General features: G+C 37.2%; 1 protein-coding gene across 1 annotated transcript in view; it reads right to left on the reverse strand.

Moving 5' to 3' along the window:
- HCRTR2 (hypocretin receptor 2) overlaps positions 1-17,290 on the reverse strand; it is a 33,007-nt gene that overhangs the window by 7,301 nt on the left and 8,416 nt on the right. Inside the window, exons 2-4 of the mRNA XM_074153791.1 lie at positions 11,951-12,129; positions 10,048-10,291; positions 2,593-2,708 (exon numbers count right to left, since the gene is read on the reverse strand). Coding sequence (XP_074009892.1) covers positions 2,593-2,708; positions 10,048-10,291; positions 11,951-12,129 — 539 coding nt within the window. The remainder of the gene's footprint in view (positions 1-2,592; positions 2,709-10,047; positions 10,292-11,950; positions 12,130-17,290) is intronic.

Here is a 17,290-nt window from a genome sequence, read left to right on the forward strand (position 1 = left end):
GGTTCCCAGTATTAATATCAGTAGGCTTTAGTGTCACTGCATTTAGATCTCAGTATATCGAAGCATATAAGGAACTTGATAATACAAATTATGTACCAACACTTTTATCATAAATCCATTCAGTCCTATTTATTTGTTCAGAAGTTACTTTTAATCTACTTAAAATCCACAAGAGAACATAGCCTTCTTAGTCACTGCTTCCTTGTTAATAATTAAAATTAATTACTCAAAATCCCTGGTATTTGTGGCGTGATTGTTCTTGTCTTTTCAAAGATGAATCACTAATTCAAAGATTGTAAGGCTTATATTCAAAGAACTGCTTGAAAGACACAATCAGTAATTTTAAGAGCTATCACACAAAGTACAGTAAGAATAGCTTGTAAATCTGCCTACCTTTAGTGATCTGAAAATTTGCATGCACAACACACTCCACTTTAAAAAAGAACCTTTAGAAACTGTCTAGTTTCCTGTGTTTTTTCTATCACATACATCTGGAAGTCTCATTGTACCTTACAAAAGGATCACTATGAAGTTCTGGTAAATAGCATGATTTCTTCATTGAAACTGTTATCACAGAATACATTTAAAAGAATGCTACATTCATTTGCTCTACATGACTGATTATAGCACACCTGCTGCACTTAGAAAAATGCCTGATGTCTGCAGCCAAGTCACAGTTGATAGTAGATGTGCAGTGGTTTTAATTTCACTTAGTGCAGCCTCTAATACATAGTGCTATCATCTATGCTAGGAAAAGAGACAACTGTAATTTTGCATCATTGATAACATTAACCCTGTAGCCGTATTTGCCTTTTTGCCACTGAAAAAAAAGGATCATCCTAACCTTGTCAGCATGCAAGGTGTATAAGGAGAAGAAATATTGTGAAGAAGAAATAGGCCAGCTAATACAATTTGGGGGAAAACCCCAACAAAACAGTTTAGTTTCCAGTCATTCCACTTCTGCTCTGAATCTGAACCAGTATTTTCAAGCTACATGCAGGTTAAGAACAATTGGTTTGCATTAACTTAATTAATGGACAGTTTGAGAGATTAGGTAGATTGTAAAGAAAATACAGAAGAGAAGGTTAAGGAAGAATATGGTGATAAGGTTATGGGTTGCTACAGGACAGAAAACTATTCAGCAATGCAGAGCGTCTCAGAGCTATGTAAGACTGAACTTAATTTCAAAACTAATCAAGCAAAGCCTTTGTTCTGGTGAAGAGTCCCCTCAAATTGTAAAGGTTAATTTTTACCTTCAAACTATCTTGTTATTTAATCTTATAAGTGTATGAAATTAAAAGCAAAAATAATAATTTAAAGATAAACACCAAGATAAAAAGCAACTCTGGTTTAACCAAATATGATTAGATGCAACAATAATTGCTATTATGATGTTTTGTCAGTGTAAGGTTTTATTTTTACTTTTAACATATATATATATTCAGAAATCTAAAGTCTACTTGTTATTTCTCTGATAGATCAATTTGAACTGCATGGAAAAGGCTCCTGATGTGGCAGATACTATGCCCTGGCCAGGACAGCCTCAAATTGCATGGCATCAGACATAATGGGGAGAGAGAAATGATTCATGCCCATATCTTGATGGAAATGTCAGCCATGGATAGAGCCATTTGAGAGGACAGGAGAGAGACTATCTTGCATCACGTATTCAACAGGATGGGTTTATTGTCCTTTTCAGAATGAGAGGGCAGGGGGCAGTGGGGAACTACAGCCATAGATAAATTCTAGACAAAGCAGAAGACAACAGAGGGAACCATAGACGGATGTATGACAGATTACAGCTCACATCCAGAATATGATTCTCAAGCTGACACCACTTCAAATTGTTGGAGGTGGAAAAATGTTCCCGAAAAAGGTCACGTTATTTTTGCCACTTCAGTTCAAATGTTCTTTGTGCGCTTGCTTGTGGCTTTTTTGTTCAGTATTTTTCTTCTCTTTCCTGTATGTTTAATTTGAAGCTTGGAAAAAAAAAAAAGATGTTCACACTAGAAATCATGCCAATTATTTGTCAATAATTCACATCTAATGCTGCTGATCACAGCCAGCTTCACATCAGTTCTGATAGCTGGACTTTCTAGTCTAACTTTTCTTCCAATTGGACCTGCTATGAACCTGAGACTTTGTAGAATGAAAAATAAAAATAAAAAATTGTACAGACTACTAAATAAATGAGAAGGTTAAACCTAACTTTTGGATGCTACAGGAGATTTTAGCAGTATAAATAAGGTCACCTAAGGTATTTTGATAAGCATTTCAGATTCAATGGGAGAGGTCTTTCTTCTGGCTATAATCAGTCTTTCTGTTGCCTTTTTCTCTCTCTTCCTCTAAGCCCTTCGTAAACGTGAGCAAGAAGGGGTTTACATTCAGCCTGACTGCTTTCATTTTTTAATGCATCTCAGTGCCTATCCAAGGTGGCTGTAAGCCAGCAGTGCCACTGAACGTGGCAGCAGTGCTGGATGTAGAAATCCATGTCCCAGGTGCCAACATGGAGCACACAGAGAAGAAGGTTGTACACAGGAATCTGCACATGGTCACAACAGCAAGCAAATAGAGCTAGTCTAAGACACTTACCTGGCGACACCACAGCTTTCGAAATATTTGCAAATAGGCCAACACCATAAGACACAGTGGTGCCATGTACGTCACCAGAAAAAAGCACGTGTGATACATTTTGGGGTAAACTTCAGCTGGAAAGAGAATTCAAACAGGAAAAGTGCATTTAAATATACATACATTTCAAAATCCCTTTAAGCTGAATTATTTATATAGATATGAATGTGTTTTTCAAACATAATAGGTTATAATGGAAAAGTTATCCAATAATATCATGGTCAGGATTGATTTTTTGATCACCTGTATATACATTCTGTTTCTATTATAAACATGCTTTTACTTCAAGCATCTTTTATCTTGTATCACATTATTGCTTTCATATCACAGTATTGCTTTAGGTACAAAGAAGTTTTGCTTTTATTAAATCAACGAAAGACAGAAAATTTCATTTTCTAACAATAGCTAACCAATTATTCAACCTACCTCATCTTTGATGTATTTAACAGGTTGTTTGGCTGTCTTTAGTTTTAATTCTGCAAAGGCTACTATCTGTCCCTGAGTAAATTGCACAGTCTCTCACCGATAATCAAAGAATGTAGACTACAGCACAGAGGATACTAACGGGAGGAGAGACAGACATTTCTCAAATCTCTTTTTGGTGGCAAAATAAATATGTCTTAAAGGTATAATCAGTGATTTATTATCACAATTACAGGAAAAAAATAGAATTAATTCAGTCAAGTGCTCTAAACTTAGGAAATTTCCAAGCTTATTTTTGATTTAGTTCCAAGAATAATGAGTTTGCTACCATTGTGTTCTAGTTTCATGTGTATCTCTTTTCAAGAGACAATTTATGAATATTATTTGCTAAGAGACAAACATCTCACAAACGGTGTGAGTGTACTGTGTTTTTAAGTGTGTAATATCATAAGCTGAATCATTAGATTATAGCACAATGTGCGGCAGGTGCTTTGAAAACTTGCTTTCACTTTTGTAATATCAAATGTAGTTTGGTAATACCAAATGTTGATATCAATTACACCTTAACATTTATCGATGGCCTCAGAGAAGGAATGAACATTACCTAGAGTGACAATACATAGCAGAAGAGAAACTGTGCCCTATATGAGCAGTTAGACTGCACGTTAATCCTAAACATTGCATTTTGGGCTAGAGTAAAGAATGAATGTTTATAGAATCATAGAATGGTTAGAGTTGGAAGGGACCTTAAAGATCATCAAGTTCCAACCCCCCTGCCACGGGCAGGGACACCTCCCACTAGAGCAGGTTGCTCTATGTTGTTACGTTAATTTCCTGAATTTTCCAACATTTCAGGATTATGAGATCTGCAACTAAAATTCTGTATTTAGTTTTAATTAAAAAAAAAAAAAAAAGGAAAAAAGAGTTGCATGAAATCAAATCTTTAGTGAGTCAAACTTACTTTCTGCCTTTTAAAGAGACTGAGATTGCGGACCCTATCAAACAAGCAGTCCCTTTGCATGCCAGGAGGGTCCCCCAGAGTTTGATTAGACAGGGAGATACACAGACTTGGCCCATAACTCTCACAGCTGGGAGAAGTACACCATCATGTTAACTCCAGGCTCGACCTCAAACTCAGATTCCTGTAATGTCACACTCAGTGTTGGGCCTCAAAGAGCCAGCTGGTTCACCAGTCAGAAAAATTTCAGTATCTTGCTATAGCACAATCTAGCCCATGATCACTGCTAGCAAAGGTAATAGAAACAATGCCATTGGTACTTGACAGCTTTGATGGATCAGACTTCAAAAAATTTAGATGAGCAGCACCTGGCTCCTTACTTGCTCTAAGATCCTGTAGCAAATCAATTTACCAACTCTTAATTAGCAGCTCTTCTCAGTGTCCCTAGGGGAGGCAGATCATTTGGGGTAAGTTGTTTTTTTTTATAAATGCTGATAAACTGTGTTTGTGTATTTGCTGATGATCTCAGAATTGATTTTCCATTTCAGAAAGTGCAGCCTCACAGCAGTGCTGTCGGATGGGGAAATACCGACGTTCATGCTTCATAGGTGGAGAGATTAAGGAGAAACTGGAGTAACGTGCCTTACTAGGATCATGGGAGGTCAGAGCTGAAAGTACATTCTTTCTGCTTAGAAGGAGGTGCCACCTGCCTCATCAATGCTCTGCAGGCAGCCAGGCCCCTTTCAGGTAGAAGGACAGTACATATTTAAAAGGCCATCTGGAGTTTATGGCTTCCAATTTAGCATTCCAAGTAAAGTGAAATGTTAAATGAGACTAGCTATCTACAAAGAACTGATGGACCAGGTTGGAGGAAGATCCTAACACTTGCCTTTGAAGTTTAGCCACCTGGAAAGTGCCAGCTGCTAAACATCAAAGGAAACCTGTCCCTCCTCCACCCAGGGCAAAGCCCTTTGTAGAACTTCTTGCTAAGAAGCATGACTCTGTTTAGCTTCTCAAGCCAAAGAAAAGCTTTAAAGCTGTTTTGATAATCACAGCAGCAAGAAGGAAGAAGGGCTGGTTTGGGACACCGTTCATTTATCAAGCGGGTGAGTTCCAGGCTCCTTGAATGAGAACATCAATCAGTTTATGGTCCTGGTGATATATCAGCTGCCTGCCTGGGACTGCTGAACCTCTCACAGCCGAGCAGAGAAAAATGTCTTTGCCTTCCATGGTCACTTAATGGGCTTTGGGATAGGGGGAGATAGCTGGAGTAACCGTCTGTTTAAGAATAAATTAATTATTTTCATGTCACTGGCTACTGTTTTACTGAAAAGAGGGAAGGGGACATAAAGCAAACAGGTGGTCATAGAGACTGGATTGGGGTGGGATTGGCATTCCTACTCAGCACCAGTTGTGCAGTACGATTATTCCACCTGATAAAGGATCAGTATTCTAAAACAAGCATTCTTCTACCTGCTGCAGGGTTTATTAAGCAAACCTTAAAGTTTTCTAAAGCTTCCTTCTAAGCACTGTGTTCCAGTCCCAGACTGCTGTTCAATGAAGCAAGGAAGTGGCAGATTGAAACTACAGCTTCTGGATTTTTGCCAGAATTCTACTATATTTGTGTAAATACATATATACATGCATATATATACGTATACATATGTACACAAACTGAAGACAACCCAGACTCAAAAGGCTGTGATATGTTTAGCAAATGAAATATTCCCTTAAGCCATCAGTGCATAATGAAATTGGTACTCTTGACAGCTTCCCCAAGAATAGGGAAAAACAAGACCATCAAGTTTGTTGAACCCCAGTAGAGAGTTCCCAGGTTCCCTTGTCTCAGGAAGATACTTATGAGGTTTTGGAGTTACCAATATAAAGAAGCAATGCAGGTAAAATAGTGTACTTTTTTAGAATAAAGCTTTATAAATAGGGTTGTTAGGAAGTGGGTGCTCACAGCAGAGAAAATTCAACCATACAACACAGTCCTTGCCAACCTTAGTTAGCTAATACTAAAATTACATTTTCAAACCTGACATATTATGCCAGTTATCAATTCATGATAAAACCAAGCATAATTTTAGTATTAGCAATATTCTGACTTTCTGCATTAAAATGTCCCACAGTTTTTTCTTTAAATTCTAAACAGTTCGATAAACAGGATGTATAAACCTTCATGTAATAATGCAATTTCCAGCTATTTGTTTTCCAGAATTAAGACAATATGTTTTTGTACTATTTTATGAGTAGTCTAAGAGGAAATGGAACACAAAATCTTCCCTTTGTTTCCATTCAACCATGTAGTTTTGGGAAAGGATTACCTCCATATTCTTTTTATCATTTGCAAAGGGGTTGGCTAATGCACTTTGGCTAACACTCTTTTCACAAACAGCTCTAAGAGAATGTGTTTAGCTGACTTGGACACATGGTGAACTCATTTTAATATATGTTTCTTTTATTTTGGCACTTTATCATCAAATTCAGCACATAGCAATTACAGACTATTATAGAACTGTGGCCAACACTGGCTCCTTAAGTGAGTCTGCATAGGTCACATGTTGGATCCTTCTGCATTCCCAAATAAAATATTGTTATTAGACAGGACTCAAAATGAAAAACCCTCAGCCTAGAATTGGCAATGAATTTTATATTCAGGAATGCCAGAAGCAATTAAAAAGAAATTGAGCCCTGTTTTATGCTGAGCTATTGCTCCATTTGCAGTCACTGGCAGCTCTCCAACAGCATGCTTGAAATCTTAGTCAGGGTGGCCACTATTTGTTCACCATTAAGGAGCCCAAGTGTCACAGTGTTGGTCAGACTTTCCCTCCAGACACCCATCAGACTTGTATGGATTTCAGCAGTGGGACCTAAGTCTGGGGAGGGTACTGTGCTGTCTCCTGCTTTGGCATCTTTGACATTTTCCTGGACATGGCTTCCCATTAGTCCTCCATAGCACCTCATGTTTCAGTGGCCCTGAATTCCCAGAATTAGAATAGACTTCCAAAATACTTTGGAAAGTGTCACAAAGCACCCTCCTTTTTGCAGTCCCAAGCTTGACAATTCAGAGTTTAATATCCTTGGGACATATGGAGTACATGATGCTCTGCAAAGATTTCATCGGACATACTCTAATTTTAGGTAGCATAAATTATATGTGGTTCTAAACAAAGCAGTAAACACCCAAATACAATCCTTTTCCTCAAAATTGGCTCTCCTGTAGGATTTTCTCAGGGTCTCTTGAGCGTGTGCAGTATCTACATCTCCACTTCCTCTTTGCAAATATAATTTATTTGTAGGAACATGAATTTCTTTCTCCTTCAACCTCCTCGTAGTTAGCTTTCTTTGACCCTCGATATTCCCATAGTCAACAAAAAGCAAAACAAAATCTGACAAAAATGCTATTATTTTCTTTTAAAATACTAGCTCTTTATTCCTTCTTTTGGCCTTAAGGCTCACCAGTCTTTAAACTGCTGCTCTGTTATCCATGTTGTTCTGTTTGGGGGCCTTTGTGATTTCAAACCCTGGTTTTCAGTAGAAAAACTGCATTTTCTATGCCTTTGTGCAACTCATTCTCTTTAGACATTTTCAACTGAATAGAAATTATTTGTAGCTAATGACATTTTATTCTCCATAGTCTGAAAGGGATGTTAAGGTATATATATTATATTTTATCCTCATAGATAACATATGATTAACTCTACTTTTACTAAGCAGTTCCATGATTTGAGCAACATACTTGTAACTTAACACTTACAAAGCTTCTCTCAAGTTACTATGATAAGCTATTATTAGAAATCGGAGAGGATTATTTTTTATGGATAGCTGAAACGCACCAGCAGAATAACTAGCAATGATGGTGTATTGTCATTAGAAGAATACTTCATTAAAAAGGCAGCAGGATAAAAATAGGGCTGTTATCTTTCAGTGAGATGAAAAACTTCCCATTTCAGAAAACTTTAACATATTTTTAATGTAAAAATATTTTCATTTCATGCTCAATATAAATTAAAAAAAAACCCCAACAACCAAAATCATTTTGGAGTGTTAGCACTTCATTTCTGAAGCCACACACAAAAAGAACTTAATTCTATGCATAAGTACTTGCCTTTGTTGTACCCCTTTCTACCTCTCCAAACATCCAAGTGAAGGCTCACAGTATAACCTGAGGATCAATAGATTTCATTTTGGACAAATACACTCCATAGGAGTAGAGTCTTGCAAACAAGTGGGAGTGTTTTGTTTTTTTCTTTTGTTTAATGGGTGCTTCAGCTCGGGCGTATCTGTGGGCTTCAACTACTTCAGCGCAGCCCTGAATGAGAACCACTCTTTAAAATAGTTCCAAGGCTACTGTGGGCTCTGTAGTTCAAAAGCACACTTTCCTGTTGTGAATCAAAAAGTGGCCAATGCAGATCTGGCAATTTTGAGATTACATTCCCTGATGAAATGCTCTCCTGACTCCCCAATTAATTGACTACATCATTTTAATTTCCTCAGTTGATTAAAAGAATCTTTGCCGCAGATCTGACCTTGAATTGATGAAGGCATGGATAATTAGTTTTGCAGCCAAAAGGAGCGGACACAAATTGTACTTGGAGTAAAAGCTGTGAAAGAAAACAGTCACACAAATACTGCAGCATCCAGCAGCAGACTGGGCTACAAAACTGTTCACAGATGAAGAAAGAACACTCAAACAAGGAGCCGATGTGTCCTTTCCAGTGAAACAGCAAGTACAATGCTCATAGCCTAACAGAGCCTTCTTCTAACCTACAAACTTTCAGCACATCTTTGTCTGCAATCAGTGCCAGCTAATGGCCGTCTCCGTCCAGTTCCTTGTCCCAGAGGACTAACTGGGATGAAGGAGATAAAGAACAGGGAATCTGATAGTCAATGACTTCTCATTAAACCCCCAGTGGCCCTGCAGAGACTGTTAGCAGGCAAGGAACTTCCAAAACAGCACATGGAACAGCCCTCAGCAGTTCAAGCTAACTAATTTATCATCATAATTAAGTACAGGTGATTCAGTTGCATTTTATCTTAATTGTTCACAGGACTGGAATCTTCTTCTACAGAGGCAGCTCTGGGAAAGAATCTGATTGTGTTTTAGTCTGACCCAAGACTATTAAACAGGCACCTTTTAGTTATATGTTTTGGCAAACTTGGCTTTATTTTCCTGTGTGTGAATCATGGTATTACTGATGGTCATTATATCCAGTGTCAGAGTCACAGCATGTAACTCATACGCTCTATTAGCATTGGAGTTGTGCCAAAGCCCACCAGAGTTGAGTCTGAACCATTTGGGTGGGTGGCTAACACCACTAACTGTGAATGGAGACAAAATAGAAGTAGTTGCTCCCTGGCAACCCTTATGGCTTCCTACAGCTGAATTCAAATGCAGAACAAGTTAGATTCAAAGTTAACCTGGAAAGGCAGGATTACACTTCTTGGATAGAATAATTTCTAACTGATTACATTTACAAAGTTATTTAAATTATCTTATCCATGACCAATTTCGTATTGTGGGCTAACTTGCTACCCTGTATTGATGACATCTCTATAAATTCTGTAATGATATGCAATTTTCATTGAAGTCCCAGGAGATATCTGTGAAGACTAGTCAAATATCTGCAATTAGCAAAAACAATATGTCAGGTAAACAGAAATTCTGTTCTCGTGTCTTAAGGCTAAATACTAAAGTCTTTGAAAACCTGCAATGTCTATCGATCACAGAATTATATAAGCATAAGCATTTAAGGGTGGGAACATTTCTGCCCTCTGGGAAACATTAACATAGTCAAGACACAAGCCAGCCTCATTCATTTAAACTTGGTTTCAAATGTACTTTAAGCCTTAGCAATACAAAAGAAAATACAATTTCACAGTATTTGAAAAATGGTAGTTCTAGGAAAGCTTATATAATTAAGAACATTTTGTGATATGTTTTAAAACTTGACTGCATATTAATATGTCCTGATATTTTTATTACATAACAGCAGTACAAATTCAGTCTTTATGGTCAATGACACACTCACCTCCCCAGTGCTCATCACACACTGTGAACAAGGTGGTTTTATTGGCTAATCCTGGGAACACACTGCTGCACTCCATAACAATAGCCTGAGGAATCATTATGATGCAGGACACAATCCAGATAATTATAATGCTGTTCCTTGCTCGCTTGGCTGTGCTTTTAAACATCAAAGGGTGACAAATTGCATACCATCGATCCAAAGCAATGCAGCTAAGTGTTAGTACAGACACAGAGACTGAAACTGTCTAAAGAAAAGGAAATATTAGGTAAATGTAAATGTAATTTTTTTTCAGAGCTTTAAAAATTATTTATTGTAAATTTTTTTCTAGAGTTTTAAAAATTATTTCTGTTTTCAACACAGCTCTTTATCTGAAATTATTAAATAGAAATTATTCCCAGGAAAAGGTTCCTTTTAAAATCACTTATTACAGAATTACAACAGATATCCTCATCTGCTGTAGTCCCACTAGAATCAACAGGACAATTCACAGATTAGGGTGCTACCCAAACTGAGCAGGTGTAGCACGGTCAGATTCTGAAAGAGCAAATTTATGTGACTTAGAATTTGCAAAACTTTATCTGAAAAATTACTTTTAAAGCATTAGACAACTAATTAGATCTTTTTTTCTTTGTAGAACAATTTTGTTTGTTAGCTTGTTTTCGATTTTATATTTGGATACCAGTACCGTCATTTTGCCTTTTCAGTTTTCACAGGAACAATGGAAATTCAAGGTCTCATAAAAAAACCCCAGTCAACCAGCTTAAGGCAGACTAAGTCATTTTACCTTCTGTTCAGCATAGGAAATAACCTATCACTTTGCTTTTATTCTTTTACTCTCTACACTAGGTGATCTTTCTCTTTGGATTTTCTTCCAGTGGAATGGAGGCTTTGAATCAAGTTTTGTGATTTTGATTCTATCAAGTAGATATCACAGTGTTGCTCCTCAGCCATACAGGTATCTGCTCAAAATATAAAATATGCTGGAGGCACAGAGCTGATCACCTGCATACATTCAGCATTCTGCTTAATTCTTTTGATTTATAATGACTGAAAGGCCAACTACTTGTCATTCCAGTATGCCCAGTCAGTTCATTTAACCACCTATTCTTAGAAAAGGTATTTGTCGATCATTTTGATGGAAATGATCTCATAGCTAATTAAGTCCACTGGTAATGAGTGATGGCAATTATTGCTCAAGACAGACAATCTGACCAGCTCCCAGTGAACCACAATACTTTGACTGCTTCTAAAATATGCAAAGTCACTAAACATATATGAAATCCCAGACTCCCTTCAGAAATTCGTATTCTGTGTCCTGGACACTTGTGTAGCTGTTTAGGTCCACACTCACAGAGTATAAATGACTGTAATTAGAATCATAGAATCATGGAATGATAGAATAGTTTGGGTTGGAAGGGATCTTAAAGATCACGTAGTTCCAACCCCCCAGCTGTAGGCAGGGACATCTTCCAACAGATCGGGTCACTCAAAGCCCCATACAACCTGGTCTTGAACACCTCCAGGGATGGGGCATCCACAACTTCTCTGAGCAACCTGTTTCAGTGCCTCACCACCAGTGTTTGTAAATTCTATTTACAGATATTTTTATTGCTTTACATCCCCTCTGGTTTATTAAAACAATTACAAAAAGTGAAGAGCATGAGACAAATTTTCCAGAAAGTGTATTGCCTAAGTCTAACAACGAGACGGACCAAACAGTATTTTTTAAACATGAACATGATCACAAGTGGAACAGTCCTTTAATCCTCAGCAGCTACCCTGAGATATCTACTTCAGTGGCAGGCATAGACTTCTATCAGATTACCACTATTAGGAAGATGCTATTATTCTTTCTCTTTTCTGTAACATGGGTAATGTGTACACAAACACAGTAAAATAATACCTGTAAGTAGGGAATCACTTTGCAGAGGGACTGCCCAAAGAACCATGTTTCTGTAATGTCCACTACTAAAGTTGCTGGAAGACAAGTAATTGTGACCAGAATGTCAGCCAGAGAGAGATTCACTATGAAATAGTTGGTAACTGTCCGCATGTGATGATTCTTCCACACTGCAATGCAAACTGAATTGGGAAATACAAGTTAGTGAAATGGAACTGACTTAGGGAATGCTTCAATAGGAAAACACTTGGTTTTGCAGAATGAAGGAAACGTTTGTGTACTTTTTTAAATACAGATTATTTGAATATGCAGTTCAGTGTAAGAACCTTATATTTTCCTTTAAAGTGGAAACAAGAGTGTACACGAAGAGAGAATCTTAGTCCACAAAGAGCAGTTTTCCAAAGACCACAGCAAAGGAAATAATTAATACATAAACCAGTTTATTTTACTGTAAGTACTTTTTTCACTAGCTATTCACCCAGCATTCTTCATACCTATTTTAATCCATTGGCTCTAGTGTATGACAATACACATTTGCATTTGTAGAAGTTCATCTTTTTTTTTTATGGTAGTGTGATGCTTAATTCAAATTGCTACTACATGGAATCTGGTAAACTGTATCAAGACTACCATCATTTTATAAAACATTTTGCTGTGCATAATATATCTATTACATCTGCAGAGAATCTGTAACAGTCGTATGGTCAACTGTGATTTGAGGTAAGTAAATAAAGGTAATTTTTGCAGTATTAGGTGCTACCCATTTTAAATGTGGTATATTTTTGGTGATGGTTACTGTGATCAAAAGCAGCATGCAGCAAACACTCTATAAGATGAGCCTTTAAAGATTGTTTTATATCTTTTCTTTTCCCTCTTTTTCAATTTGAAAGGCTTTTAGAAATGAGGCGAATCAGTCCTTTAACACAGTTGCACTAAATTCATAAGCTAATACATTAAAAATACCAAAATTGAGTTTGAGAAACTAGCCTAAAGTTTTTTAATAAATTTGGAAGTAAAACTCTGAGAGATTGTAGCAATCAATAGCTTTTGAATGTTTTAGATTCAGTCACCAAAACCTCTTTAAAAACTGATACACAAAATTTTCCAGAAACACTCCAGTACTTCTTGTAAGAAAACAGTACAATTCATTGTACATCAAAGGTTCTTCTGTAAACAATAATTCATTCATCATGCAAATCTGGATGAAGACTCTAAGCCTTCTTAGTCTGTCAGGATATAGCACTAGGCTTACTTTAGCTATATTAAACAGATCACAGAATGCTAAAGAAAAGAATTAGAAGGGTCCTCAAGAGGTTGTCCAAATCTAAAATGGAAACAGTTAGAGTCAAGCCATTATTTTACTAAAGTAGCTAAAACAGCTGGAAAAAAAATGACACAGACTTCAAGGCATGTAAGCCCTTGAGATCAGATACTTCTTTAGATTCTAAGAAGGATGGTGTGCCTGAAAGCTTGTGTCCATCTTCCAGCTGCATCAGTTGATCTAATAAAATGTATTTCTTCATTCCACAAAACTTGTCTTGCTTACGTCTTTAGACCAACATAACTACAGCAAGACTAACACTAAGCCCTTGCTGGCAAGCTTACGTTTTAAAATCTGTTATATTTGAAGATGTCATGCCTCTCTTAAATGTGTTGTAGTGTTTAATTACCTCCCCTATTAAAAAAAAAAAAAAGTCTTCTAACATCTAATTTTTTTTTTTGCTGCTATTTATATAACTTTTTTTTTCCTGTACACAGGCAGCAATGAAAAATAGTTTTTCCCTGAAGCAATGCTTCATGTATGTAAAGATTGTCGTTGCATCTTTCCTCAGTTTTCTTTTCAAACTATAAAACTCCAGAACTCTTTATCTTTTACTGCTGGTCATTTTCTGCAGCCATCCTTGTTGCTGTTCTCTGGATGGGCTTCAGACTGGACCACACCTTTGCTGTCAGAGTGCAGTGACCAAAATCGGCGCAACACTAATTCAAGACTAGAGCTTTAGCAGGAGCTGAGATTGAAGTGCTTCTTCACGAGGGCTATCTTTAGACATTTAGGGGTATTTTAAGACAAAGAGAGAGGGAGAGGCTAGGTGGCCTTCAGTTTCCCTAAGAGAAGGTGATTTTATCAACTGCCTTTTTAGGACATAGGCTTCCAAATTTCATCTAAAACTCCTGTTATGCCACAGTAGATGTTCTTCATATCTTCCGACATGTTGTAGATGTTTCCAAATTCTATAGCTTGTATAAATTTAATCTTTGATATTCATCTATCATACTCTTGCAAATGCAAGTCAAAACCCCTCCACAAAGCTCTTCACTGCTCGATAAAATCTCCCACAGTATCCATTTCTTCTACTGTTTTCTTCCTGAATATAGAATTTCAGCTTCTCTTAGCTGTGGCCTCAGAAAGGCAAGGCTTACAAATCAAAAGCGTAAAGCACTATATTAATTAATATTAATTGCATTTGCTTTGCATTTAGGTGATTTGAGTTAACTACTAAAGCAATTATTTTTGTAGCATAGCATGATAATTTCAATATAACTATCCAGGACTTTATATCGTCGGTTGGTGCATGGGATTACTACAGTTATAACTTACATTCTGACAATTCAGAGGCAGCACTTAACAGGGAACATAATACATTGCTGCCCCTCTGGAATGTTGTTCGCAGTTGGAAATGCAATGCTGGGGAAAAAAAAATGCAAACACCATTTCACTTTCAATAATGTTAACACTTCCGGCTTCTACTTCTGGCTTGTTCTTTGTCTTGAGTGCAATTCATATTGAAAGTGTGGTCCTGTCTTGTACTTAGGCAAAAGTTAATATTAAGTGGCAATATTTTTCTGTACTTTTTTTTCTTTTATCAATAGTCAGAAGTTAAATAGAACGTTGTTTTAAAAGTTCAGAGTTTAGCTACTTTGTTCCCACGCTATGGTTTCAACAGTCCTATATTCTACCTGATTCAGACAAGTGCATCATTTCCAGCAAAGGATGACAGTGCCTAAAGGTGCCAGGTTTAAGCAGATATGTACACACTTGGCAAGGCCTAGTCTCATTCCTGTACTGACCTGTTTGGGGAAAGCACCTGCACATAAACATTATTTCTGGTAAAACAAATCCATAAAGTTAACGAATGTGAGGTCAATCTCATTGACAGCAAACTGTAGCAGAAATCAATTAATAGCATTTTGCATGTGTTTAAAGCCTCCTATCAGTATCAGCAAATGAAACCTCATGATACCCCAGAGAGCTAAGAAAATATTTTCATCTTTGATGCAAGTAAAGTAAAGTGCAGAACAGAAGTTGCTAAAGGCCATACAGTAAATCAGACACAGAATAAGAAACTTGGATTCCTAATTCTCAGCTCTGTACTAAGCCTTCCAGATCACACTGGCTTAACATGGATGGAATTTAGATGAACTCCAGTACCTGCTATTTCCTCAGAGAAATATAAAAGACTATGCCCCTTGCTACTCAGGGAGTAGCCGTATGCAGAGAAGCCAATGTACGGAAAGTAGCTCTGGATTCCTTTGAATTCTACTCTATGGGGGCAAGAGGAACTGGAAAGGTGGAAAAACTAATAATTTAAAAGCATAGAAATGCAGGACAACTTGTTACCATATATTTCTCTGTTTATGCTTATGTGTTTCCCCTTTTCACCTCGTCTGTTCTTTGCAGCATAGACCATTTTCCATTCTTTGTAAGGCACATAGCACAAGACCATCTTAATTAGCATGTTTCCATACTACCATAATAATTGAGTATCCCAGAAACTTATTCCATGAATGTATACAAAAAATGAGTTTGTGTAAAAAAGCCTCTAAAGATGATATGTTTTTACAATAAACCAGCTTTTCTGCCCATTCCTTGCCCTCTGCTGGTTGCAGTATTGTTTTCAACCTGTGCAAGCATTGGCAATGTTTTATTTCAGTGCAAGGCTAAACAGATCTGTGAGGATTTGCTATGAGTTATTTGAATAGGACAGAAGGGTATAATGACAGAAATTTAGCTCAAAATACGCCTTCCAGACTCGATGTCTTTCTGAGTCTGCTACAATACAAGGTTATTCAGTAGTCTTGGACAACAGATTCACTGATATACCAGTGATCTAGCAGATCATTGAGAAAGACACTCTAGCCTGTGTTCAAAAACTGTTATTTTATAGGCATGCAAAATTGTGTGACTATGCCACTGAATATATTATTACTAGTCAAGTATCAGAACAAAAGCATTTTGTATACTCTCCACTCTCAGTCCTTTAAATATGCATTTTCATCTCAGGTAGTTCTTTAGAGAAGTGGAGGCACTCAGCTCCTGTATAAACCCTGAAGAAACGTGCTAGACAAAGGAGCTCCGTGGAGTGGAAAATACCATCCAGAGTGAAAGAGCAGAGAGCTATGGCTTTCCACTCAGCTTGTGGAAGAGAAGCAAAGATGAGAAAGGTAGTGAAGATTCTCAACTGGGAGCGTATTTTACCAAAAAGTGCTCCAAAATCGTAAAATAGGAGATGAGGCCAGCACTGGCCTTCCTAAAAAACCTGGGAGACACCACAGAGTTAAGAAGATGCATGTCTAATGAGGGCACAATGTAGTGCCCCAAACTGAGTTCTTCAGACTTCTGCTGAAAATCTATGAAATACTAAAACCTGCTCTGAATAAAACCTCAATTTAACATGATATGCAAATCTTTAATGGAACCTTTGATGTTCCCAGCTATAAATAGGAGTGAGGAAGAAAGTGGGGAAAAGGTATTAACACAGACATTGAATAAAGAGGATCAGAATTTGAAAAAAAAAAGCGGTAGAGAAATGGGAGATAAATGTAACTCAGACACATACACCTATTGTGTGCTGGAACCTAATTACCTGGCCGGTGTATTTTCTTATTTTCTGTATTTTTGTGTTTATTTTCTGAAAAACACTCAAATTTATATTTAATAACTGCAAATGAAAACCTTCAGGCCACCTTTCACAAAGAGCAGCTATTTTTTTTTCTAATGCTTATTAATCTCATAAATCCTTTATCTCACTGTTGATGCTTTCATTTTCTTCCGCCAGAATCAAAACCTTTAGGCAAAAGGGTTGCTATTCCTACCTCTGCCACACAGTGTCAGTGAAGGCTCGGAAACTAGTTTGAGTTGCCAGGCTGACAGCATTTGGAAAAACTTGAGGAGGCTTTCCCCAGGAGAGGACCGTTCTGTGACAATGAAGCTGGTTTTTCAGAACCCATCCCCCAAAAGTTCATGGTATCCTACCCCCAAAATAGTCTGACAGGCAAGTCCCAGGAACGACTAAACATAAAAAATTTAAATCAAAGTTAAAATTTAAGACAAGTGCTGTTAGA

The sequence above is a fragment of the Numenius arquata genome, chromosome 9, assembly GCF_964106895.1.
Source record: "Numenius arquata chromosome 9, bNumArq3.hap1.1, whole genome shotgun sequence".
Classification (NCBI taxonomy): Eukaryota; Metazoa; Chordata; class Aves; order Charadriiformes; family Scolopacidae; genus Numenius; species Numenius arquata.